This window comes from Nymphalis io, chromosome Z (assembly GCF_905147045.1).
Source record: "Nymphalis io chromosome Z, ilAglIoxx1.1, whole genome shotgun sequence".
Lineage (NCBI taxonomy): Eukaryota > Metazoa > Arthropoda > Insecta > Lepidoptera > Nymphalidae > Nymphalis > Nymphalis io.
In genome coordinates, this window is record NC_065918.1 from 7,473,664 (window position 1) to 7,499,790 (window position 26,127).

The 26,127-nt window shown below is 32.3% G+C and overlaps 2 protein-coding genes across 6 annotated transcripts in view; both read left to right on the forward strand.

Moving 5' to 3' along the window:
• LOC126780382 (frequenin-1) overlaps positions 1 to 22,175 on the forward strand; it is a 243,516-nt gene extending 221,341 nt beyond the window's left edge. Inside the window, exon 10 of the mRNA XM_050504844.1 lies at positions 22,166 to 22,175. The gene's annotated coding sequence lies outside the window, so the exon portion shown is untranslated. The remainder of the gene's footprint in view (positions 1 to 22,165) is intronic.
• The window catches only part of LOC126780378 (MAGUK p55 subfamily member 7), a 50,267-nt gene that overhangs the window by 6,404 nt on the left and 17,736 nt on the right, over positions 1 to 26,127 (forward strand). For 4 of the 5 annotated variants that reach the window (XM_050504833.1, XM_050504834.1, XM_050504836.1 and 1 more), the window contains 3 exons: positions 9,618 to 9,788; positions 10,649 to 10,821; positions 10,915 to 20,265. In XM_050504833.1, coding sequence (XP_050360790.1) covers positions 9,618 to 9,788; positions 10,649 to 10,821; positions 10,915 to 11,091 — 521 coding nt within the window. In that variant the 3' untranslated portion in view covers positions 11,092 to 20,265. Of the gene's footprint in view, positions 1 to 9,617; positions 9,789 to 10,648; positions 10,822 to 10,914; positions 20,266 to 26,127 lie in introns of those variants that run through there. The other variant, XR_007670489.1, reaches the window with a different exon arrangement.

Consider the following 26,127-nt stretch of genomic DNA (forward strand, 5'->3'; position numbering starts at 1 on the left):
ATGTTAACTTTAAAATCTAATATATATATTAAAACCATAAACATTAAATTTAATTTTTTGTAAAGTAATTTTATTTTTATTAAATTTTAATGTGTTTTGCACTGCCAATATCTAAAATAAATGTGTTATGTGCTAGCAAGTTTATTTTGCATTGGACGAAATGTTATATACTTTTTAAATTCGAAAGATTAATTTTGCGACTTATTATTCATACATTTTGCGTTTTAATAATAGGGTCTAATACACTTGTTACTCTGAGAACATTAAATGTAGGTTTTATTTATAAAGATACCAGTCTTGGGGCCGATTTATGACGATGATACAATACAATTTTTGAAAAGTGTTTTTTTATGTGCGCTGTGCAAATCACTTGAAACTCTTTGCCCTGTGAATGTTGTTGCTCTTGAAACTTACCTTATCGTAACAGTAAGGGAGTGCCCCTACTAGACAGAAGTCGTTTCCACTTAAATAAATGATTGAGAGCTTGTTCCACGCGGGTTTACTGCGTATTCGCGGATATAAATCTTAAAAATTCTTCGGGTACATGCAGGTTCTAGCAGCTCGATATAAATTAAATATGTATAGGCACAACAGCGCGATTTCTAAGGTATTTTTTATCTCTCACAACCACGCTATGAAACCAGCTTTCGTCGGCGGCGATCCGATATGAAATAGAATTTTTTTTTCAAAGGCCTGCAATGCACCTGCAGCCCTCGGTTGTTCCATGCAAGGCGGTCATAGTCACTTTCCATAAGGTGAACAGGTTCGTCCTGCTCGTTTGCTCCCTCTTACATAAAAAAGCACATTAAAAATTCAACGGCGCTGGTCAGGATTGAACACGCTATCAGTGAAAGACCACGTGAAACATGAAATTATATAACTTTGTTATTTTAAATTTAACGAACCGTAGTACTATATCATTTATTAAAATTCTCACAACTTGTCTTTTATGAACAATCTCTTGAAAAGGAGAAAACAAAATACGGATTTGTACAACAGAGTTAAATTATAATTATCATGCTATTGTTAAAATTGCTTTGCCAAGCGATATATACTTAACTTAGTTTATAAGTTGCCTTAGACCAACTTTCATTTTAAAATCAACTTAAAATACATTTTCGCAAATCACAAAAACTGATAATATGCAATGTAAAATAAAATATTAATTTTAATATTTTATCTATATCAAAAATAAGCATTAAATCAAACTATAACATTATATAAAGAAAAATTGAAACGTAAATTTATAATAATACGAATACAATTTTCATTTCTTTGAAATCTAATAAAATATTCAAGCAAGGAGCGAAAGAAGCATTAGCGGCGAACGGCTTTTTCAAGCCACTGTCTTATTGGATTGAATCGTTAACGGCATTGCAGTCGTCGTATTGCACATATGTAGGTGACACTAGTAAATATCATATCATCAACTTTTGCAAAGAATAATTTTATACACAGTCCGTTATCGGCGATCAACGTATTCTGCGAGAGTAGTTACCTAGTAAAGTAGTAGTTTACTCCCGTAACCCGTTTGATTCATTCGTATGTTGCAGCTTTGATGTTAATCTTGATAATCGTCGTGTGAACGCAAACACTTGCGTTGCACATCTTGGTTGCCTGTGTGCTAGGGCTTTGTGCAAGCCTGTCTGGGTAGGTACCACCCACTCATCAGACATTCTACCGCTAAGCTGTAATACTTAGTAGCGATGCGTTCCGGTTTGAAGAGTGAGTGAGTCAGTGTAACTACAAGCAAAAGGGACATAACATCTTTGTTCGCAAGGTTGGTGGCGCATTGGCTATGTAAGGAATGGTTAATATTTCTTACATATTTTGTATAAATTACTAGTTTAGTGTGATGTATGATGGTATTGTACCATATGCCCTTTTATACACTTGATAATATGTATGCAAAACGAACGAAAACGTTTCTTACGAACGCTGTCATAACGATGAGAGATATATGATTGAGTTCTAGAGAAAAGTTGTAGAGCTTAATAAGGCCTACAAAAAAGTCAGCGACAGCATATGTCTAACTTTTATATTTAAGTCACAAAAAGTTTTTTTTTTTATATTAAAAAAAAATAAGTCGTTAGGTCATGTTTATTGGTCATTACAGTACAGTACAGTAACAGCCTGTTAAGGTCCCACTGCTGGGCTACATCCTCCTCTTCCTTTTGAGGAGAAGGTTTGAAGCTTATTAAACCACGCTGCTCCAATGCGGGTTGGTAGAATACACATGTGGCATAACTTGAATGAAATTAGACACATACAGATTTCGTGACGATGTTTTCCTTCACCGTCAAGCACGAGATGAATTATAAACACAAATTAAGCACATGAAAATTCAGTGGTGCTTGCCCGGGTTTGACCCCATGAACATCGGTTAAGATTCACGCGTTCTAACCAGTAGGCCATCTCGGTTTTTTTTATTGGTCATATTTTCAACAAATAAGAATTATTATCAAAATAAGTAAACTTATCGTCTCAACAGTTTAAAACAAAACACTCTTCCCTTTTACTGCATATAATTTGGACGAATGGTTAAAGACATAATACGACATAGGTATGGAAACACAACCGTGTCGTAATCCATCGAGTGATATTTCTATTAGACGGTTTTTTCATATACGTCAATCTATTTAAAAATAAATTGCTTAATTATTGCTTGGTGGCATAATTTAAGAGATAATTTAAAATATCAAATACACGAGACAATTTTATTAATGTTCGGCTAATCGATCACAAGTAAAAATGTTTTCCGCCCAACCAAGTGGTCGTGTCAGCTAGTCAAAAATAAAGAAAAAAAATCATCACTTTTTATTTCAACATAAGAATTTTCTTGGCCGTTGTTTGCGTTGCGGCCCAGGATTGATTAGAAACTATTCTTTCTTTGTACTTATTTACTAAACGCATAAAATCTTATATGAGATAAGAGCTTTGTTGATTAATTTAATTAAAATGTTTAGATTAATTTTTATAAGTAAAATATGAGAAATGTCCCCTTTTGTCTGTCTTTATAAATATTATTTTAGTAATTGGTAACATAAACATTAAACGCAATACACTATAAATAATAACATTATTCAGTTTGTCACTTTAACGACGAGGACCTACCCACAGAAGTTCAAAAGAAAACAGGCTTAGTTGCTGTCAAAAAATAGATGCATGAAGCTTGTTGTTGCGTTTGCGAGAAAATGTACCGTAAACAAGTGGAACTCTGTAATAGACACGTCAAAATACGACCAAAACGGGCAATCCCCCGTTTCGTTCGATACGCGCACAAACGGTTTAATTGATTTTAGAGTTGCCAACCTTATAATATATATTTTTAATTCACAATATTATGCGTTTTGCCTTCCATGGAGGCTGGGGGTCCTTTACATCAACCGGGTCCTGGGCTGCAGCCCGAAAAGTCCTTACACACAATCGCCTGTACGTTTATTGGTCCGTTGTTTTTATATTATATAATAGCATCAACTCGACACTTAAATAGCAATTGATTTCAATGAAGATACCAATTTATCCACGGATGTAACAAATTTTCCTCTTTATTAGTTGTTCAGTCTGATAAGTGGCGTATTCTCGCTCTTGTGTTATTTATATACAAATATTTTATACTTGTTATTGTATGTTTAGAACAAAGTTATATCGACATTTAATATATTAGATATTAACAATTACTGCATTAAAAATGTATTAATATATATAAAAGCACAAATAGGATTTTTTATTGAAACGTTTCTTTTATTTTAAATCAGCTATGTCGAGACCTTTCCATAAGTTGTTGATTTAAATTAAGTATAAGGTATTTTAAAGTATGCTAGTTCCTGTATTCCCTAACTCATAATCCGATGGGACGGTTATCCAAAACGACCCGTAAGAAATCAGGCACAGGTCCAACGGCTTTACTGCTTTCCGAGGCAAGAGAGTGTACATACTACCAACTTCCGGACTCCGGGCTGCTACTGAGAATCTTTGACAGAAAAACTCATCAAATTTTTATCGGCACGACCTGGGATATATAGTCATCTTAAACATATCTATATCTTGAATATATACAATATGAAAGTACGTACTTGCATCGTTAATTTGTGATTATAATTCATACGAATATTAAATACGAATATGGAAACATCGTGAGGAGACCTGCATGTGTCTAATTTCACTGAAATTCTGCCACATGTTTATTCCACCAACCCGCATTGGAGCAGCGTGGTGGAATAAGCTCCAAACCTTTAGCCCAGCAGTGGGACATTCACAGGCTGTTTCGGTCAGTTCGGTCGGTACTTGCATCGAAGGTCACGTTGGTGCGATCCTGATACGTTGTTAATAGATTCATTACCTTCCTGACGCCCTCACAAAGGGGTCGCTGTTAGGAAGGTGGTCTTTATCGCAATAAAGATTTAATGTCACATTAAATTAGATTAGACAAGTACCTAAACTATTTTGTTTTGTAAATAACAATTTACAATATCAGTATACTGACTGACATTAATTTCGACTAATATTAGTATCTCTCATTTCAAAGACGTTTTGGACGGGTGTGTGGGTGGTACCTTTGCAACGAGCAAAGATATCCATTGGTCCCGCGTCGTCGGCGTCGTTCACCAAGTGTTGTGCCAGCTTTGCGTGCTCTCAAAACCGTCTACTTCCTTCGATATCGATCGATGTATTGGGGTATCTGTGGGAAGCCTCTATCTAACGGTAGGCGTGATAAATATATATGTCGACAGGCTCTTGTACGGGTTGAGACCAACTGGACAATTTCAGTGTTGAAATACAATATGTTGGCCTATTATTTTTATTTTTACGTATAAATACTGTCTAGTAATGTTGGGTACGCTTCTGTAAACAAAAAAGCTAAATTCAATAGATACGATTCCAATCGATTCTGATAGATCTTATTCAGACCTAATCCATACCTTTTCGCTATAGTTCATTTTTGTCTCGGTACCCGTATTTTTGGTGTGATTTAAAGACTTTTGATGTTAAAAAGGCACAGATGGTTATATAGCATCATTTGTTGTCATGCAAACTATGAAATCCAATATATTGTATCCTGTACCTGTAATTATACTAGACTTATTCATTTTATAAGTTGGAACACAGGCATTTTCAAATAATAACCAAGCAGTCCTTTTTATTTTATTTTTTAACGCTGGAATAACGCGTTACGTGTTTCCCCCTCGGGAACAGTGGGGGGGGGTATGTGGGACTCGCCGGTGTCCAAGGCGCCGAGTGCGAATAAAAGTCAAGTGCAAGTGCAAGTCGAGATGGCCCAGTGGTAAAAACGCGTAAATCTTAACCGATGATCGTGGGTTCAAACCCGGGCAAGCACCTCTGAATTTTCATGTACTTAATTTCTGTTTATAATTCATCTCGTGCTTTTCGGCGAAGGAAAACATCATGAGGAAACCTGCATGTGTCTAATTTCATCGAAATTCTGCCACATGTGTATTCCACCAACCCGCATTGGAGCAGCGTGGTGGAATAAGCTCCAAACCTTCTCCTCAAAAAGGGAAAGGAGGCCTTAGCCCAGCAGTAGGACATTTACAGGTTGTCACTTAAATAAAAATTTAATCTGATTCCGTTTCTGAGCTCTCATCGCAACTCTTATTTTACCTTATAGCTTAAATGACTATTAACTTTGTATAAACAATATTGAAATTTAGTATTAAATTTTTATATACATGTAATTAAAAATAACAATTTACCTTAAGTTTTAAATTGAATTCCTCATTCCAGTTTTGACCTGGAATACTTTTTATGACTATAGATACATCAATCAATTTCTAACGGCATAGTCCTAAGATACTCTCAATGACTGCCTTAGATCGCAGGCGCAATAATTCAGGTTGTTCAAGCTTACCCAGTCAATAAGACACTGCCTTATAGATTTAAAATCGAATATGTGTTTAAACCTGTCGCACCTCAACTTATATGGTTCTGAATTTCTGCCCATCTTACACTATAGACCTAATTCTAATACCAGTGCTTGAAAATGCATATAAATTCACAGATAAATTTAATAGATTGCATTTTTCATGAGATCTCGTAAACCGGATTAAAGGCTCTCAAGAGGTCAAGGTATGTCCTCGACAGTATGCTCAAGGCACAAAACCAGTTGATTAAACTCATCATACTGTTGATCGTGCAGTTATAGATATTTATGTTGAGGAGCATTAAGCTTACAGTCAAGCACCTTTGCCAGAGTTAACTAATAAAATATATACGTCGATCAGTCTGTTGGATAAATCATTAATTTTGACTTTGTCTTTACGATTGACACAAGCACAGTCCTCCATTCTATTGGGAAATTATGCATGAGTCATACATAACGACAAGGACATTGCCAGCACTGTTATACATTTATCTTCGCAATGTTATAATGAATATGTCGTAATTATACATTAAAATTACTTAATCTATTCATTTAAGAAAAAAAATATTCACTTACGAAAATCTGGTGGCAAATGCATCATATAATAATATATTAGTCTTTTAAGATTTAAGGTTTTATTTTTTTTAGACAAATATTATTTTAGTACTATATTGATTCGACTTTAAAGTACATAATGAGTTGAAAAATAAAAAAAAACTATAACATGCACACCAACGCCATTACTTCCTGCACCAGCTTATTTAATAATAAAATATAATCGAAATCATCTGACATCCTTTCCGACGAAGTTATTTTATACGTAGTTCAGGTCGTGAACATTAATCAATATTTATAAGCTATCCCGTTCACAGCCTTTGTCTAGACAGCCTAGCGCAACAAGCATGCGCGACTCCGCAATGCGTTTTCCAGGCAACGTAAATACGTATCTATAGAAAAATGTAAATGAGCAAAGGTCAAAGCTTGGAATATATATATTTTATTATTGTATATAAGTATATTATGATTGTTTAAACTTATTTTAAGACTGATATAATATTTCTACGTAATATTCTTTTTTCCAATATTCTTTTTATATATCTTGAAGTTAGGCTTGATGATACAAAATGTGTCTCGAGAGATTATTACTTTTAGACAAAACAAATGGACTTGATTTAATACACAATAGCAAAACCACTCATAGAAATTGTGAGACGTTACTAAGAATTAATTAATGAATATAATGAAGAAAAGATAAATCATAATTTTATTAGTTTTTCAAACGAACGATATAAGAATTCTTATAAGCATATCAATACTTGGTATTAATATCCAGTAGAACAAAACTGTTGATCCTATAAGAAGTATTAAGGGCAACAATCACCGTGGTAGCGCTACGGTGTTGAATTTTGACAGCGCTTAAAATGTCCACTCTCTGAGAGTGATATTCAGAATAATGGTTATCATGACATCACAAAAATGATAAGCGATGAAGAAATCTCCCACTCGTAATTTTCCTTCTTTAATTTTGCATTATGTGATATTAAGCAAATCATTTTAGACATCAACTCATGCCGTTGGTACGAAAATATATTAGCCACAAAATGATTATCATTAATTCTTATATAGAATCCTGTAGAAGATAAACTATTTAGAGAGATGCTCCTTAAATAATTCAATTCCTATCAATAGTATTTAAGAGTCTTATAGTATTCAACAATAATGTAGCCAGTTATAACTACATACAATATTTCCTATGATACCAAAGAACGGTTTAAAAACTTCTTAAGATTAACCGATCGATCGGGTTTTTATGGATGCAATGATTCAGGATCTTTATTTTTTGCGCACGTAAGGCCTTAAGTGTTTGTACTAAAGCGATTTGTTTTGATTTTAACATAAATCCCTATCGATATGAGCAAATCATATTCCTAAGTGCTCGTCAGCCCTACCTGATCGTATAAGATATAAAATGAGATACAAAAGTTTATACAATTTCAGTTCGTTTTAAGACAAGCGTACTATTTGAACAATAAGATAATAAGTGAGAATGTTCGCTCCACGTTAGCTACCTGACTCGCCGTGACTTTAAGAGGTACTACATATTTTAATTTTAAACGGTCTACTGTCTAGTAAGAACATAGATCCACTCAACGGTTTTCAAGAATTCGTTGAATATGTATTAATTATAAACAGCTTCAGTAAACATACATATGTTAATTTTAAATAATACAATCGTTGTTCATTGCAAAACATAATTCAAACCAAGAACATCATGAAATAAAGAGTGTTTATATATATATATATTTATAGCTTATTTGTAGCTTCGCCCGGGTGATGTCAACTGCGCATGGTCCTACGTAGAGTATATAAGATTCTTCTAGCATGCAAGTGCGAAAGAGAATGCGATACATGAACCATGCAATTATTGATTTCTGTTTAGCTTGGACACAACATGTACCTCATTATGAAATATAAATTGGCGTGGGCGTTAATAATGCACTTTACCGTGATAGAAGAACGAAAAATGTATTACAGTTTAAAGATTAATTTAAAATTTGGCAATATAAAAAATCAAAATGTTGTCCGAAAATTAATAGAAGTTCGGAAAAAAGTAAGAAAAGAAAGTTAACACTGCTTACATCAAACATTTATTTTTTGGTAGTACAAGGATCTATATAAAATATTTATATCGTAACACACATTATAACTTTATTGGGTTACACCAGTAAATCTCCTAATCTTTGGCTTTTTTTTTTGACATATTCAACAATCATCGTCGTATTTTAAACAAAACCTTAATGCATTATACACATTAAAACTTCCTCATAAAACACTTATTTTTAATTTCACCCGTATTCAGCGTCTCGAAATGATCGCATTTTTAATTGTGACCGAATATTTATATTCGACATACTCAGCAGAAATTGGATAAATAATTTATAGTCTCGATACGAAGGTGTTTTGTTATATTTATATTATTATGAATTAAATCGAGTAAAGAGATACACTCTCTTTTTACGGAATTTCAGGTGGTATCTGAAGTGGTAATACGCGGCTTCCTTGCGAAATTTTGCCTATATTAAACAATTTGTAATTTTATTATTTTTTATCAAAATCGGCCCCAAGACTCACCTTGACTTGACAAGACTTGAGATTCGTTTGTGCCCAAATTGTTTGTCCACATTGCACGCAATCATAAAATTATTTCGTTATTATTTGATATTAGTTATAGCACTATGTTGAAATCAAGATTCATAACTGGGAGATATTTTAATACACAAACCTTTTTTAATGAAGAAAAATTACAGCAATTGTAATATTAAAACAAAAATTAACAACATGTTTGTATTCGAATGATGTTTATGTGTAATCGGCGTGTTAAACAATAAGTCTAATACTAGCATGATAAACCACAATTTCTAAAATATTCCACATAATTAATATGACCCTTGACATTGGGCGTAGTCGGTCTTGAAAATAACGAAATCGATAAACCATTACCTATTCACGCATCCTTATTGCGCACTTGACGTGGCCTGTGTGCATAGGACCGACTTGTAATTTACACATTTGCGCATGCGCGACGCAACATGAGATGCCTTTTTAATATCCCCCGGGGCAGGGCTCAGTTTTAGTTCAATTCTCTATCAGTTCGGTCTTGTGTTTTGTTGTATTTTTTTAATTTATTAATATGATTTAATTTAAGTGTAATAATTTAACAAACTTTACAACTCAGATACATCTCGTGCTCAGAAGACCAGTGAACAAAATGGGAAAGAATACGTCTTTGTTACGCGTGAGAAAATGGAACAAGACATTTCGGAAGGAAAGTTTATAGAGCACGGGGAATACAAAGGAAATCTATATGGAACATCAGCAGAAAGTGTAGAAACTATAGTAAACTCAGGTAAGAATTGATAAATTTATATTTAAATTATATGTATTTATTATTTATAATTATATATTAATGGTTAAATTGTATTAAAATCTGGGCGCCCTAGAAATTATTATATTAAATGTTTGGTGTGTAAAGTGCTTTATGTTCACTTTATAGATAAATTGTAACATCCGACATTTTGGATATTGGTAACAATCTTATTACTCGTTTTTAAAGCCTCTGCGAAATCAATCGCGACAAAAATCTTTTATATTGTAATGTAACGATTTTCCAAAGTGGCGCGCTCACACTTGTATAAAGAATGTTTTAGTGCACATGCGCTTTGTACATGATGCAGTGTTCTTGCACATGCGCCTTGCAAATGACGCATTGACGGGGCACATGCGCATTACAAATGACGCAGTGTTCTTGCACATGCGCATTTAAAGTGATGCAGTTTTCTTGCACATGCGCTTTCTAAATGTCGCATTGGCGATGCACATGCGCATTGTAAATAACGCAAAGTTCTTGCACATGCGCGTCAGGTGACTGCGACTGTATTCCTCCAAATGACACTGCGTCAAAGCACATGCGCCTTCAAATGACACTGCGTTTTGTAGATGCGCCGATAACAGACCGACCTATTCGCAGAGATGTTTATTATGATATCTTTAATTGGCCAAAGTAATGTTAAAGTAGGTCATTTGTAAATCAGCCCGACGCTCGGGGCTTAAAATAATAGTTCGTAAACCTTGCGCCCTGGATGCGTTACAACCAATTGCATGTTTTTTTGCGAGCATCAATTGATACAACGTTAAAAGTAGACTAGTATAGTATAGACGATATATTAGATGTATATATTTTAGTAATAATTGTAAATTATATTTTAGGGCGGGTATGTGTGCTGAGTCCTCACTGGCAAGCTTTAAAGATGCTGCGAACCCCGAGACTGCGGCCCTACATTATATTTATAAAACCACCTTCGCTAGAGACACTTTCCAAAACCAGGACGGCTGCCAACGCGCGCTCGACGTTTGACAAGGAGTGCTCGAGAGCTTTTACCGTTAGTGAAAATATATGTTTCAAATATGCGAATATAGGCTTTTCACTTTTAATAACACTTGTGACCATCCTCTAACATACCTCCTTTCCACAGGAAGAGGAGTTCGCGGATATCATAAGGTCGTCGAATCGTATTAATTTTCTGTATGGCTACATGTTTGACGAGGAGATAGTGAATGAAGATCTGGCTACCGCCCTTACGCAGCTTATCAAAATGGCCTGGCGTGTGCAGTCCGAGCCGCTTTGGGTCCCGGCGGCATGGGTGCAGTAAGATGTATCCGGTTGTAACGTTAGATTTAGTTAGTTGAATACTAGTCAAATTTTTGTTCGGTTAGGATTTTTAGAATAATTTTGTTAATTATTTATAGATATTTCTATATTTTATTTCTTCTCTGGTGTAATTTTTAATAGGTTTCTTATAAATCGATTATTTTTATTCAAAAAACTTATTTTGTCCTTTTGATGTAAAAATGTGTATATACTCGCGTTTTCAATATTCAATGTATGTGTTCTCCTAGGTATAGATATATTTATTTATATAAATTATTAATCGTCCTCTGTGTGCGTACTCAAACCCAGGTAAACTCCAATGCTTTAGACCCGTATCTGTAACTAAGCATTTTAGATGTATTCCTTTAATAATCATTCATATTAATTTGGATCGATGCAATTGTAAAGTGTTAGTAAATGCAACTAACTTAATAATACAGCTGCAAGCCAGCGACGGAGTATTATATTATATTATATGAATATCCGAACTATTAACGGCAAACTATACATGAAGCATTGAGCCATATAGTGCGAAGGAAACTTAATACGTTACAAGCTCGTAGAAAATTCTCAAAGCTCACGATAATCGTTTTAATTATTCATGTATCATCAAATCACATTAATCCCTAAATTTAATAAATACTCATGTCTTCATGCCGTACTATATAGCTTTATGTAACGAAATTATTTTATTATAATGTAACTTAACTGAATCAAGAAATCTCTTCAACTCGTCTCAAGTATTCTATGTATTGATGATTGTCTCACTATTTTTCTTATTATTTCACTAATCTATTTATATATTTCGTAGAATTAAGGATATATATTCATTAGGTGATGTATTGCTAACTATGGTGTATCAGTTTGCAATAATAATTATTAGATTATTTACTATTCATATTATAATTCGTATTATTACTTGAACTTACTTTACAAAACTCGATACACGATGGATCCTCTACTCGAAGAAGACCTCAGTTCTTACATTGTGTGTTTTGTTTCTAGTCATCATAACTAAACTCTCGCGCAGTAGGACTCTCAACGGTTTCTACCTTTCAACAACACATAAAAAAATCAATCTAGTTTAATAAAAAAAGTAATATGTCAAAAACATTAGAAGTAACTCGAGCGCCTCTATTTAATCTTCTAGGAATGCGACATTAACGTGTTTTTAATAAAAATCGTATAATATATTTTTATCGTAATCTTCGTATTTAGTATGTAAACGTGTTAAGGGTTGATCGACAGTCCCCGCACTCTATCGCTAAAGGCAAACGAACGGTAGTTGTAAATACATAGCTCGTACAAGAGTATATTATCTTAGTCAAGTAAGTACTGTATATTATAAGACATTTTCGAAATTGCTTTGAAAACGTAGTTGTTAGAATAGGGATTTATATCCAAGGATTCAATCGCAGCAAATATTTACTAAAATTTTATTAATGATATTTAGATAAATACGGTATGTGAGAGTGAAGTTGATGTTAATAAATTATAATAAGAAAATGTATTAATATTGAAATGTTAGTAAAAAAAATGTTGGGTTGTTTCCTAAAATAAAACAATTTAGATTTATTTTGACGCAACAAAACGCTGGTCGGGAAGGCACCCAAGAAGAATGATATAGTAAATTCAAGTATCCAATCGGGATTAGCTTAGTTACCGACATTTTAAAAATTCGAAGGAAATCAGGGCATATTGAAATCAATTAATATATAACAAATATCGGATATTTAGAAAAATAACTAGAAATCTATGAATTGTATGAGAATAAAGACAACTACGACTGAAGGAAACTACAAATTAATAAAAAAGGCTTAATAAAATATTTACAATAATCACACTTATTTTAAATGATTTTAGATACCTATTTTTCATTCAATAAAATAATTTTGAAATAACTCGCGATAGAAAAAAAAAACGATCTATAAATATCCGATAGTGATTGCCGTAACGATAGCACTAATGCCAAGTTTAATTGATGATTAATAAAAATGTTTCAAATCTTTAATTAATTTTGAGAAACGCGTCATGAAAAAACATCCAGTAATGATCGCTTTAGCGCCATTACGTTAGCACTGATTTCAACTCACAAATATAACAATTCCTAAAAAATATATTGAATTGAGTATTAAAACTTTTTCTAGTCTTTAGGTTAGACAAAAGGAAACAACCTAATTCGATGTGCTTATTTAAAAAAAAAAAAAAAACTGTTATGAATGTTCAACTAAATGTAGAGTAATAATTTGGCTTATTTAGAATAAATTCGGCCAATACTTTTTCATTCCTAAATCTTTTTTATAATCTTTATTAGAAATAGATTCAAGTGTAATTTTACATAATGTTACTTATTTATATTCAATTCAGATCATAGATTAGGATCGAGGCAATTATAACATTTTAGCAAATGCAACTAACTTTATAATACAGCACCACTTGGAAGCCAGCGACGGAGTATTATAGTATATTATGGGAATATCCGAGCTATTTACGGCAAATGCTACACACAGATCAATGAGCCATATAGTACAAAGGATTTTATATGTATTGTAAATTCGTAGAAAATTCGCAAATGTTCATGATAATCATCCTCATTATCCATTACCAAAACATATTAATTACCAAAGTTTAATTAATACTTATGTCTCCCTGTCGTACTATATAGCTCAATGGTTTATATAATAACATGCTTATATTATAATTTATTTAAATAAATCACGAAATCTCTTCGAATCAAATAATATTTTCGGATGTTTGGCTTATTTAAACATGGTATAATAAATTCTATCTGTACTTTTTCAAATCCTAATCTTCTGTATATCTTCGCTAGACATATTCGGATGTTAATTTTATATTTAAATCAGTTCATCGGGGCTTTAAAATACCAACCCGACACTTGAACTTGTAAGTGTAGGTCTGAATATAATAAATAGACGGAAAGCGTAACTGTCGTTAAATAATAACTTCTCAAGTGTTTAATACAGCTGTGGTCCAACTTGGCGCGCTGTGATCGTTCGTTCGTATATCTTAGCTCTTCCAATTTATTATAAAGTAAAATTAAATTTATTAAAGTCTATGGTATATTTGCTCGATAAACATATTGCTTGGTAATATATATTTAAAAGGGATTTCCATGATCATACATCTTATTAAGGTTAAATTTTTTAATTATAAAAATAAAATATTTTAGGCTATCTGATGAAATAGTAGATTTCCTTATTAAAAATATTTAAAATTCAAAATATATGTTAGTGAAAAATTAGTTTTATAAATTATAATTGGTTTGTAGTATATGCTATTAAATTATAACCTCAATTACTATTGTATCCCATAAAAGGAGTATATTTATTCGTTATTAATAATTTTATTGTATTTGTAATTAGGTATATTTCTTATATAGGGTTACATTGATTAGATTTTATCCTATACGTAATTTTATTATATAAATTAATTACAAATCCTTAACTATGATTCTGGTGATTTTAAATTCATTAAATGTACTTAACATATTTTAAATTCACTCATTCATTTATTAGTTCCGTTCATTTTTAAATATGTATGTCAAAATATTTATGGAAGTAAGTAAGTTCCGTAAATATTCACATTGCTTTTTTCGCTCTGTTCACTTTCAGGGCAATATAACAAGATGTTATTTTTCATCCACATGATAGCGGCACATAGAAATTGTTCCCATTTTATTCAAATAGATCTTTTGGGCGTTTCCTTTGAACATCACATTTGCTTAGAATTATTTAGATTATTTTTTCAATGCGATCTCGTGGAGTAGAATAGTTTAGTAGTTTATTTTTTATAAAAAAAAACAAAAAAAAAAAAACAAAAACATTCTAATAGATAAGTTATATTCATATTCGTAATGAAATATATTTATATTATATAGATATATATATATGATAATAAGTAATCTTTTAATATTATTGTAGTATTGTTAAAAGCCATCTATCAGATGAATAAGTAGTAACTGGGTGTAATGTGGGAAAGATATTTAGTGTTTAGTTGTAACGTTAAAACATTGCTACATGATATATAGATATTAAAATTGTAATTTAAGATCACATACGATTGCAATGTTTTTTGTATTTTCGAAATTGTATATGAACCCCAGTGATTGCATATGAGGGGTAGAGTCAATGCTCCAGCGTGTTTCTCGACGTGCTGTGATGCATTTCAGTAAGCGATACCTTCTGTTGTTCCTAAACTGATAACGTCCTCTTGGTAATATATTCGATTTCAATATGTATTGTTTTTAATCATTTTTGATTTATTTATCTTCATTCGGTTCTTATTCTTTGCTTACATACATAATTAATCATCAACGTATCCATCGCTCTTCAATATGTTTAAATTTGTTTTCTTAAGCTTGACGAATAGAAGGTGTCGCTTATGGTTTTTTTTTTAATAGTTTTTCTTATATATCTGTGACTTTTAACGAATCTTTTCTAACGGTCAAAACTTTTTATATGAATACGGACGGCAACTAATAATAATTAGAATCTATGTACGATTAAAATAAATTATATGAAACCTGCAGGCTTTGTAATGCGGTAATTTGGTAAATAGTTGTAATAGAAATCACGTCTCATATAAGTCTCTCGTAGTTCGGATATAGTAATAGAGATAGTTAATATTGCCTTCGCCGTGTGCGTCTCAAATACGAACATTAATATATGCTTTCATTTGGTTTTCTTTGCTCGTATTTCTTGTAAAGTTTTCACTTTTAATATTTCTGTTGTATTAGTATGAGGAAATGAAACGGCTCCAGCTCTTCATTCAACAATCTCTCACGAATATCTTTTAAAAGTCGTACTTCGTTATAGTTCTTTTAAAGCTTCGGTTTTTTGTATATTCAATCAAAGATCTTCCATTCGATTCAGAGATAACACTTTTCAAAACAACGTTATCTTAAGTTAGTCACCGATATAATATTACGTTAATACGGCAGAAGAATAGGCACTAGTTTATAATTCCTCCACGTGTATCTCCTGTTTATTCTTTCCCTTTCTGGCTTTCGTATTCGTATTCATGCGGTATTTAGTAACGCGTAGGTCGTCTTGTTATAATAATAAAATAATCTCGTGGAAAAACAGATAAGAATCGCGATTTATAAAAAAAAGAAGAAAAACAAAAAAAAATGTAGTAATTAAAACGTTCTACCCCATTAAAGGGCATCGTCGTCGTAGTGTGTTTGTAGCGGTTTTAGAAATGATAAGATAAAAATTGTTAAGGCGATATCGGTAAATATTAAAGCTTCGGCTTCTCAGAACTCAAATCACAATATATCCGTTATTATTCTTAGTCTCTAGGTTCACTCGAGATATATTAATGTGTAGGTATTTTAGAGAAGGCTTCTAATGTAGTGGTGTGTCGGATAGCGCTTCAGTATGTGACCCGACATACTGGAGCATGTCTAGTACTTGTATGTATCGATTGCAAATTTCCGTTTTTGATTCGAAATTTAAAATGATTACTTTACAATACTTTAATATTACGTAATAGGTTGGCAAACATTTAGTTCACTGTATGTTATGATTGACTTATTCAACGATGTGTGTGCAATAGATAAAGTAAGTAGGAATAGGAAACTGTTTGTTCCAGCAACACGTTGTTATATTAAGTGGAGTCTGTGTCAAGTTTTTGTTATTTTTGCGTTTAGGTAATTTTTCTCTTTTTATTGAAAACTCTTTATAGAATTTAATTGTCTTTTTACATTTTCTATTACGCCTTTGCGGGAACAAATGAAAAGCTCCTCAATAAACATAAAAACCGATGCATCTATGTGGAATATTGGAAAGATCAGAGATATATTTGTAGAATGTAGTTAAAATTAATACTTCTTATGTTTAATATGAAAATTAAAAGTAATATTAATATTTTATAGGCTAAGTTTATAATAATCATAAAGGTTATAAATATTTGCTTTCTAATCCTATTAAATAAGTTAAATATTTCCATATTCGTAAAAGTAAAGTACTCAGCACACTTGCTAGATGGGGTAATATTAGCTGTAAGGGCCACGGGATGCCATTGGTACGTGCCTTGCGCAAAGTGATACACAACCGTAGCAGTAGCTTTTAAGGCGTTTCGTGTAATTTAGCTTGTACGACAGACGAATATAGCCTCAAAAACATAGACAAATGTCCTAAGTAGTTAAGTCAATCGGATGTTTAATAATTTGATTCGCTTTTTGTCATCCGTGCTCAACACATCGTGCCTTTGCTGACAGATAAAATGTTAAGACGAATTCACACCAATTCCGCTACGTAGTTGCCGTACTACCTACGCCTAATGAGAAGCCAGGTGGTCGGCCCGACCTTTCGCTGCAGCTGTGATCACGTCCTTGTGCTTTTGCGATCTTATTGTCATATTACGATTTCACGTTCATCGTTGCTTAAGCGGTGCTGGTGTGTTTTATGTCTTATTTTGAAATACCTTGCACATATATGAGAAATATTATAGTAGATATGTATCGTTAGGTTTAGATTCCGAAATGATCATCGCGAAGTACTTACTATACACGTAGAACAGCGTCATAATGTCGCGTGTAGTCGGTGTAGCTCGTAGGTTCAGAGGCGCTCTCGTATTTATAATACCGTAAGTGTGGCCACTTTTTAATTACTTCTCTTTGGTACAACTTCATACACACATCTTTACTAGGTGGTAGGGCTTTATGCAGGCACGTCTCGGTAGGTACCCACTCATAAGATATTCTACCGCTAAACAGCAATACTTATTATTGTTGCATTCCGGTTTTAATTGTGAATGAGCCAGTGTAACTACAGGCACAAGGGACATAAAATCTTCGTTCCCAAGGTTGGTGGCGCATTGGCGATGTAAAGAATGGTTAATATTTCTTGCATCGCCAATGTCTCTGGACGGTGGTAACCACTTAACCACTTTGCCAGTACGGCTACATATAATATAAAAAACAAGTATCGTCTTCGTATCCATCGTGTATCAATTTAATATTAGATTATATTTAAAGGTAAGCTTATCACTGAATCTTTTGTCTCTCAACTTATTTATCACTTAGTGTTTGTTAAATATTTACTTTACACGTAGATTGAGTGACTAGTTACTATGTACTTTTTTATAGAATATGAAAAGTCTACTCGATCTTTAGCTTAAAGTTTGCGTCAGTTGACTTTCTCTATGTGATAGGTGAAATTAAACTTTAGGGGCGGATTTTATGTAGGATGATGGATGAGATGGACATTTGAGTGATATCAACCGCATGCTACTAATATGATTCAAATGATTAAATTTCTATTATTCGATATTGGAAAATTAAATTTCATAGTTTTGACCGTCATACAAAAAATAATTTAAGTCAGGTTCTCATTTTCTTCGGATATACCTAAGAATATAATTAGATTTTTTTTCAGACTACTATTCTACTTCTATACTTTCTTACCCAAGAAAAATATTTTCTGGTGGAGACAGTGTTTGGTATTCTACGGTGTGTGATGTTGTATCTAGATCTTGAAAGTTTGATACTGTGTGTAGTGCAGAATAGAATCGTAACCATGTATTTAAATATAATCGCTAATTTAGTTTTTGACACATAAAAATTATATTTGTGTTCAAGCACTTTTTTGGTGAAGCTACAATAAAATATTCATTATGATAAATATTTAAAAACATAGATTTTAGTCGGTAACAGCCTGTGAATGTCCCACCGCTGGGCTAATGCCTCCTCTCCCTTTTTGAGGAGAAGGTTTGGAGCTTATTCCAAGATTTTAGTCATTGTATTTTTATTGTAATATATAATATTATTTTTGAGCATGACATTAGAAAAATAATTTTTTTAACACATATATTTCAAATAAACTAAGATTGTTCATTGATATTTTAATAGGCTATATTTGCTATTCGACTTTACTTATACATACAATCAAACTAATTAAAACAGGAATTTAGCTTAATATTTTATTCAAAAAAACATTTAATATCGCTTAAAAGTCTGAACTAAAAAATATAGCCAATACAATGTCAGCATGAAATTATCCAATGCTGTTGCAGCAACACGGCTTCGCTAAAATAATAATATGAAATAAATATATAAGACGTACTTTCTCAAGATGTTGTGAATTTAGCAGGGGACTTCTAAGATCGCAACATCTGTGGGTTTATATATATCGCAAGTACGTGGAATTTGTCACAGTAAAATAACAGGCATTAAATGCTGTTTATTATTGAAAAGAATAAACGCAGGTCTAACTAGTTATTAATAGTTTTAGGTAAACGTAGGTGTACCTAGTTTCTTTAACCAATGTCTTTTAATATTATTATTATGGTGTGGTACTTGAGCACAATAGAAGTATCTGTATGGTGGACTTATGGTAAAAAGGATAAAATTCAATGAAAAAATTTGGTGACGTAACGGTTAAAATTTTCTAATCAAATCAAATTTTAAATTCAATTTAAATTTGATGTGATAAGAAAATTGTCTTCGTGTTTATATTTCTTTAATTGATTTGGTTATTGTGGCCGAAAGGCACGGTCACTAATTGGTAAAGTTTTATCTTTGTTATGTAACCACGGTTCATAGACAACCTAAATGACACCTAAATTCTGTGCTGTGTAATTTGTTCTCACCGCACAATGTGCTTTTTATTATATTATTTAGTTTATTATAGGAAAGAAGACAATATTATCTGCGACATTTTTATGAAACTTTTATTTTAATATTATAAACAATAGGACATATATTCAAGATCTTTAAGATTTTCTATTGAACTGAATTCTTATTAAATTTTATATAACTCAAAATTGAATTTACCTAATTAATATACTGAATACCTTTACTCGGTAACCTTCAATAGAAAATAAGCTCACTGCTTAGTTCCTCTGATTTATTTCGTCCAATTATTGAAGGAATAATATTTTTCTTAACTACTGAATATCAGTCCTATTTCCAACAATGTAAAATTGTCGTTTCTAAAATATTGTAACAAATCATCGTTCTTGTAAAAAAAATAAACGTATTATAAACCGTATGTGTAACGGGTGACATAAACGTAGCAATATGATATTAAATAACTTTGAGAAGAATTACCTACCTTGCAAAGTCAAAATGCTATCGTTAACTACCGTTACATATGGGGAAGTCATTTTGTCTAATGTCACCAAACGGTTAATAAATGTAATATAAAAATAATGAATGGTTTTATTTTCATATTGACCTTTGCTTTTTACTTTAATGACATAAATATCTTACGAGAATGTTGCAACATTCAAACAACAATGGCTTTGATGGTATTCCTGTAATTTGCGGAATTGCACTCCTGAGTCGTCTCGCCTTCTCTGGCACACTTGTTTCGCCTTTCTCGTAAAGGACATGGCCAATTTCTGAATGGGCGTTTGCATAGGATCGAATTTATTACACATTTCTATTGTCAGAGAAATTAATACAAAATCTACTGCCAAAATTGTACCAAAGTTATATTGTAGAATTGGGATAATATCCGGCATTCGGCAATTGATGTAACTGTTGGGTGGTAGACTTGAATAAAGTGATGTTCGGTTATATTAATTAGCTTGTCCTATCTCGATTTCTGGCAACTGTGAAAAAGTCGTACGAATCACGTGTGATTTCTATTTTTTTTTGGTTGTTACTGCAAAAAATATACGAATACAACTCAAAGAATACATCTGGCAACACTGAATACATACAAAAATAAGGTCACAAGGTCAATGTCAAACATGTGATTTAAAAATCAGGATGTAATTTGATTTGAGCCCAAATAAAACGATAATGGGCTTCACCACCATATACGCACCAATGTCTGATTTTCATCATATCTGAAAGGAATTATTTACTTTAAATTACTGTTTAATTGTTGGATGTGGGCAGCGCAAGATCGGCCAACGTGGAAATCCTTGGGGGAGGCCTTTGTCCAGCAGTGGACGTCTTTCGGCTGATATGATAAAAAAAGACTGTTTAATTCGTATGTCTAGGAATAACTTCATTGATAAATATTTACAAGGGCATTGTGGGAATTCTAGCCCTTTCTATTTATAATAAAAAGCTTCTTCATGCTCAACCGGCCTAATGATGGATAAAATGGACTAAACACAAACAATTGGATAGCAATTTTAGCATTTGTGTCTGCCGTCTCATTTCCAATAATGAATCAAGACTAATATAACTAATCAGCAAATAGCCCTATTCAAGATTCTTTTTTTTGTATGTATATAAGCTAGTTAAACGCAAAATATATTGCCAACACAACATATAAATAATTTCTTGTTTACAGGACGTTGGATGACAGGGGAAAGATATTAAAATAAAGAATCTTGAACTTTAGCACAATTAAAAAATATATGATCAATTGCACCTTCATCTAAGCCGCATCGCGGCTTAATTTTTATTTTAGCTAAATGTACTGGTATGACGAATCCTAAGCCGAGCAAGATAGGTAGCTATTGATTTTAAAAATTTAAACGATTGGTACAGTCATTTCACATTAATACAATTTGTTCGGATACTCGTACTCAATATTTTAATTTCTTATTAATAAAAATAATTTATTATTTCCATATTGTATATTATTAAATCACTCACATTCCTGAAGCGTAAAGCTACCTGGTAGTGGTCTGTTATCGCCATAATAGGAAAATAGCAATTCACTCAGCTTTAGTTATTTATTTAGCTTTTTCATCCTTATGTCATGTGTTTTCAGTCACGATTAGTAATTTAATGTTCTTGACTCCAAGCGATTTTTTTCTAATAATTCTCGTAATCCACACAAAGCAATCCGGCTCATTTACTGATATCGTATAATTTTGTAGGTAATCACGCAGAAATCGCAGCAGAATACTCAACACTATAATATCTGGCTTTACGTTCATTCGTAATGCTGTCATTACGAATGAAAAAGACAAAACCTCGTATAGATGGTGTAATGTTCACCCTTTAACTCACGTTGATATTGAGTCGATATTACAAAATAAAAAATATATACTATATTTCATTCATATAGCAGCTCGCTATGCACACACACCGTCACAAGTCACGTCACAATTCCAAAACATATTGTATTTTCCCGCGCTCTGAGATGTTTGCCACCAGAGATGACAGATAGATACACAGATAATATACGTTCATATTATAAAATACTAATTAATATATTATTGTAGATGTGTGTTCACTACAGATGGTTTTATTCTACATGATAGAAGGACATCATTCTAAGAAGTGACATATAACAGTAATTATAAAATAATAAAAACTGAGGAGGTAAAATATTAAAAAATGAGGAGATTAAATATAACTTCGTTAAACTTTCGCACTTGTAATTTTAAACATAATTTTGGAAGCGCCTGGAAGTCTGCGCTTTCTATTTGAACTACATAAATTTGCTTCCTCTTCTGTTGAACGCGTGTAGTCTTTTGTAGTTGTTTGATTTTCTGTAGATTCATAAGCTTCAATTTCAGGCGAAGAAAAACCATTAGAATCAGATATATTACCTTCTCTTGTTGAATGATGTTCTACATAAATTGGTAATTATTTTAATGATAAAACAGGTACAGGACTTCTATAGGTAGGTACAGTAACGTTAAGGCGGTATACTTCACCATTTCCTTGACGATTGTATGGCGTAGTTCGAGTTGTGGCGAAAAAATCTTAAGATATTTTAAAACAGTTATTGACGAGATATCGGCTCAAGGAAAAGAAAACGGGAAACGCGAATATTCATCAATTACAGTCACTATATATAATTAATTTTCACATTACTGGGAATTGGTCTTCTAAAGTCGACACTTAACTTTTCTTGTCAAATCTTGTCATGTTTCTAATTTCAATAGAGTAAAGTAAATTCTTTATTTTAATCCAGTGCACCATTCTTGTAATTCCATGAGTTATCCTTTATGTTAATAAAGCTTCATGGAATAAAATTAATTTCGTATGTACCTACTTGAGTAGAGGACCCGTGAAAATACATCTTCAACATCATTTTTCGTCAGCTTGTAAATTATGTCGTACTTAAATAGTATTTATGACTAAAAGCTCTCTGTATTTTTCATCAACTATATAGAAAGCTGATTTCATGATGTCTTAATCTAGTGATTGAAATCTTCGTGTCAATTCTTCAAAATATAGAAATATTGTGAGATATAGCGTGAACTCTTTCAGAGAAATTAGTTATCAATTGGCTATAGTGTACAAACGGTCTAATGATTCTACGTAGAGATAGTAAGCCTTTTGGTGGCGGTAAAGACGTCAGAGGTCTAAGGCAATCAATATTCGGTCTTATAATTTGATGTTTAATATTATCATAGCTAAAGTATGACATAATCAACATTTTTCGGATCAAGCGTTATTTAAACTTTTTCCTAGTGGCCAGAATTATTTTAGTAGTTTGGTCTCGTGACGTTTAGAAAGCAATCGTGTGCCTGCGACTTTACACACACGTGTAGAGCTAAGACACTTTGTTATATTAATGTGTCAGGTGTAAAATTTTATTTCTTAAAAAAAAATTGAAGTAACATCAAAGAAGACATTTTACCTTAAACATGACATTTCCTTGACATTTTAGTTATTTTCGGAGTTGTTTTCCTTCATAGATGTTTTTTATTAATATCATAATTATTTTAAATATTATCTGTGCTATTGATATACATATTCGCAATTGTTATCAATACGATGAAAGTGATGATAATCATTTCCTAAATTCTGACGAATTTATTAATCTTGTACATGACAAACAAATAAAAAATAATGCAACAAAAATATATATCAATTTGCCTACAACCGTTTTAAGCTTACAGTCACCGGATGAAACAATGATCACTGGTAAAAAGTATATTGTATAAAAAGATACATTTATAATAATGTAAATATCATAAGATTTTCTGTAGTTTGTTGCGTAATATTTTATTTTTATCGTCTAGAATTCAATAACGATGAACTAGTGCTAAAATTTCGTAAAATATGGAGTCGATGGGGTAAGTGGAGTGAATGCTCGGTAACATGCGGCGAGGGTAATATATCGCGTCGTCGACTCTGCGTATCCGGAAGGTGTGCGCCTGGGGAGTTTGAAGAGCAACGGCGACCATGCAGTCGTCGAGCTTGTGAATGTTCTGAAATAATTTATGACATGCGAGATAGAGATTAGAATAAGAGTAATGTAAACAATAAAGTTTCTCTTCGTTAAAAATATAAACTTGTCTAATGTAGGTTTAAATTAATAACATTTTGCAAAATATAATAACAACAGGTACTCGTGTGTATGTTATTTAATTGTTATATTCATTTACAATCCCTCTAATAAAGCATAGTCAAACTTTTTATGGCCGTGGACACATGTCTACGGTGTGGTATCGGCCACCGTGTAACGGCACGGCGCCGCTCCCAAGAGAGGCGCGACGCCGTGCCGCAGCACGGTGCGGTGTACTGTGCACCGTGCCGGCACACGGCAGCAGCCATCGTTTCCAATACAGTTTTCGAGTTTCTGTTTTTCTTTATTGTCCTTGTCATCGAAAGATGGAAAATATTTCGGGAGACATTTTTCCATCCTTCTGTTTAAATGTTTTTATCGTAACAATCCCTATTGTATTATTATCTTTAACTTAGTAATCTTCGTCCTAGAGAATGGGACGTGCTTCCTAGAGAGATTAAAAAGTATTACATGTCTACGATTCACCGCACGAAATGGCTGAATTGATGGAGATAATTATGATTAAATAATTGGGCCATCTCGACTCAATTATTACTTGTTTAAAATAAATTTATTTTTCGTCGCTATTGGGTCTAATAAAAATGTGTGACAAGAGTAAATTAATAAAACTAGTATTCTCTGTACCAAAAAAAATATCGTTTTTTTATTTTCAAAAAAGCCTTTGTCTTTATCAGTGGCTCACGTTTTAATATTGATTGATACTCGTAGTTTGGTCTACTTGAAACCACGCCTTAAATTTAAGAGCCTCACAAGTATTTTATGTTTTGCAGTAAATATTTTGAGCATAAATGTATCTTTTGAATTAATCATCTACTCCTTTTGGAATTTCTCATAATAAGTGTTGTACATGTCTACGATGCACCATACGAAATGGCTGAATTGATGTAGACCGCATATATATTTAGTATAAATAATCTTTGAAGTAAAGACATAAGCCAAGACGGCCGAGGGATTTAAAAAAGGTATTTTGATTTGACCAAAGGTTGCGGTTTCAAATCCGGGTAAGCAACGCTGCATTTTCATATGCTTACTGTTCGATATTGATGGCAACCTAGTTTTGAATACAAAGAAAAAAATATTAACAGATACTGTTTTGTGTAACAAATACAAATGTTTTCACTCCTACTACTCGATGTCAAAAGGTCTTTTATGGAGCAATGTGTAGCAAAATAAAAAAAATGCATAGAGGAGTTTATGATCATATTATATTATACAATTTTATATTTACTGATCAGTGTAATGTAAAATATTAAGTAAAGGAATTTGAATTTGTCGAGCAACTTACTAAAGAAAATGCATGTAAACAAAATTTGTTTATACATTTGTATATTAGTTAATTTAAAACAAAATTGTCGTTGAAATAATTAAAATATGGTCTTTAAGCAACATAAAATTGGAAGCTTTTTTTAATCTTGTACTAATGTATATGACATACATACGTTATGTAATATACTTGTAATAAAGATAATGTAAAAGTGTTAATAACTCAGCATTTTTTCCAAAGATGCGGAAACTTCTATCTTACATCAGTACAATTGACTCACACACATACATTTAATTTTAGTTGATACGATATTGGAAAGACCTAAGTTCCTGTTGGTCCTATGCACTGAGACCATGCCCGGTGCGCATTGGAGATGCGCGGAATGGTGTTTGTTATCGATTTCGTTAAGAACCGGGAGGGTGAATGTGAAGGTTAACAATTTATGTTAACCTTCACATTCACCCTTTGAACCCTCTTTTGAGGGTCGTTTGTATAAATGTCGTAGATTTATAGTTTAAGTCATAAGTCTTAGAGTAGGTACTTAATACAAATTAAATTACAAATTATTTATCTT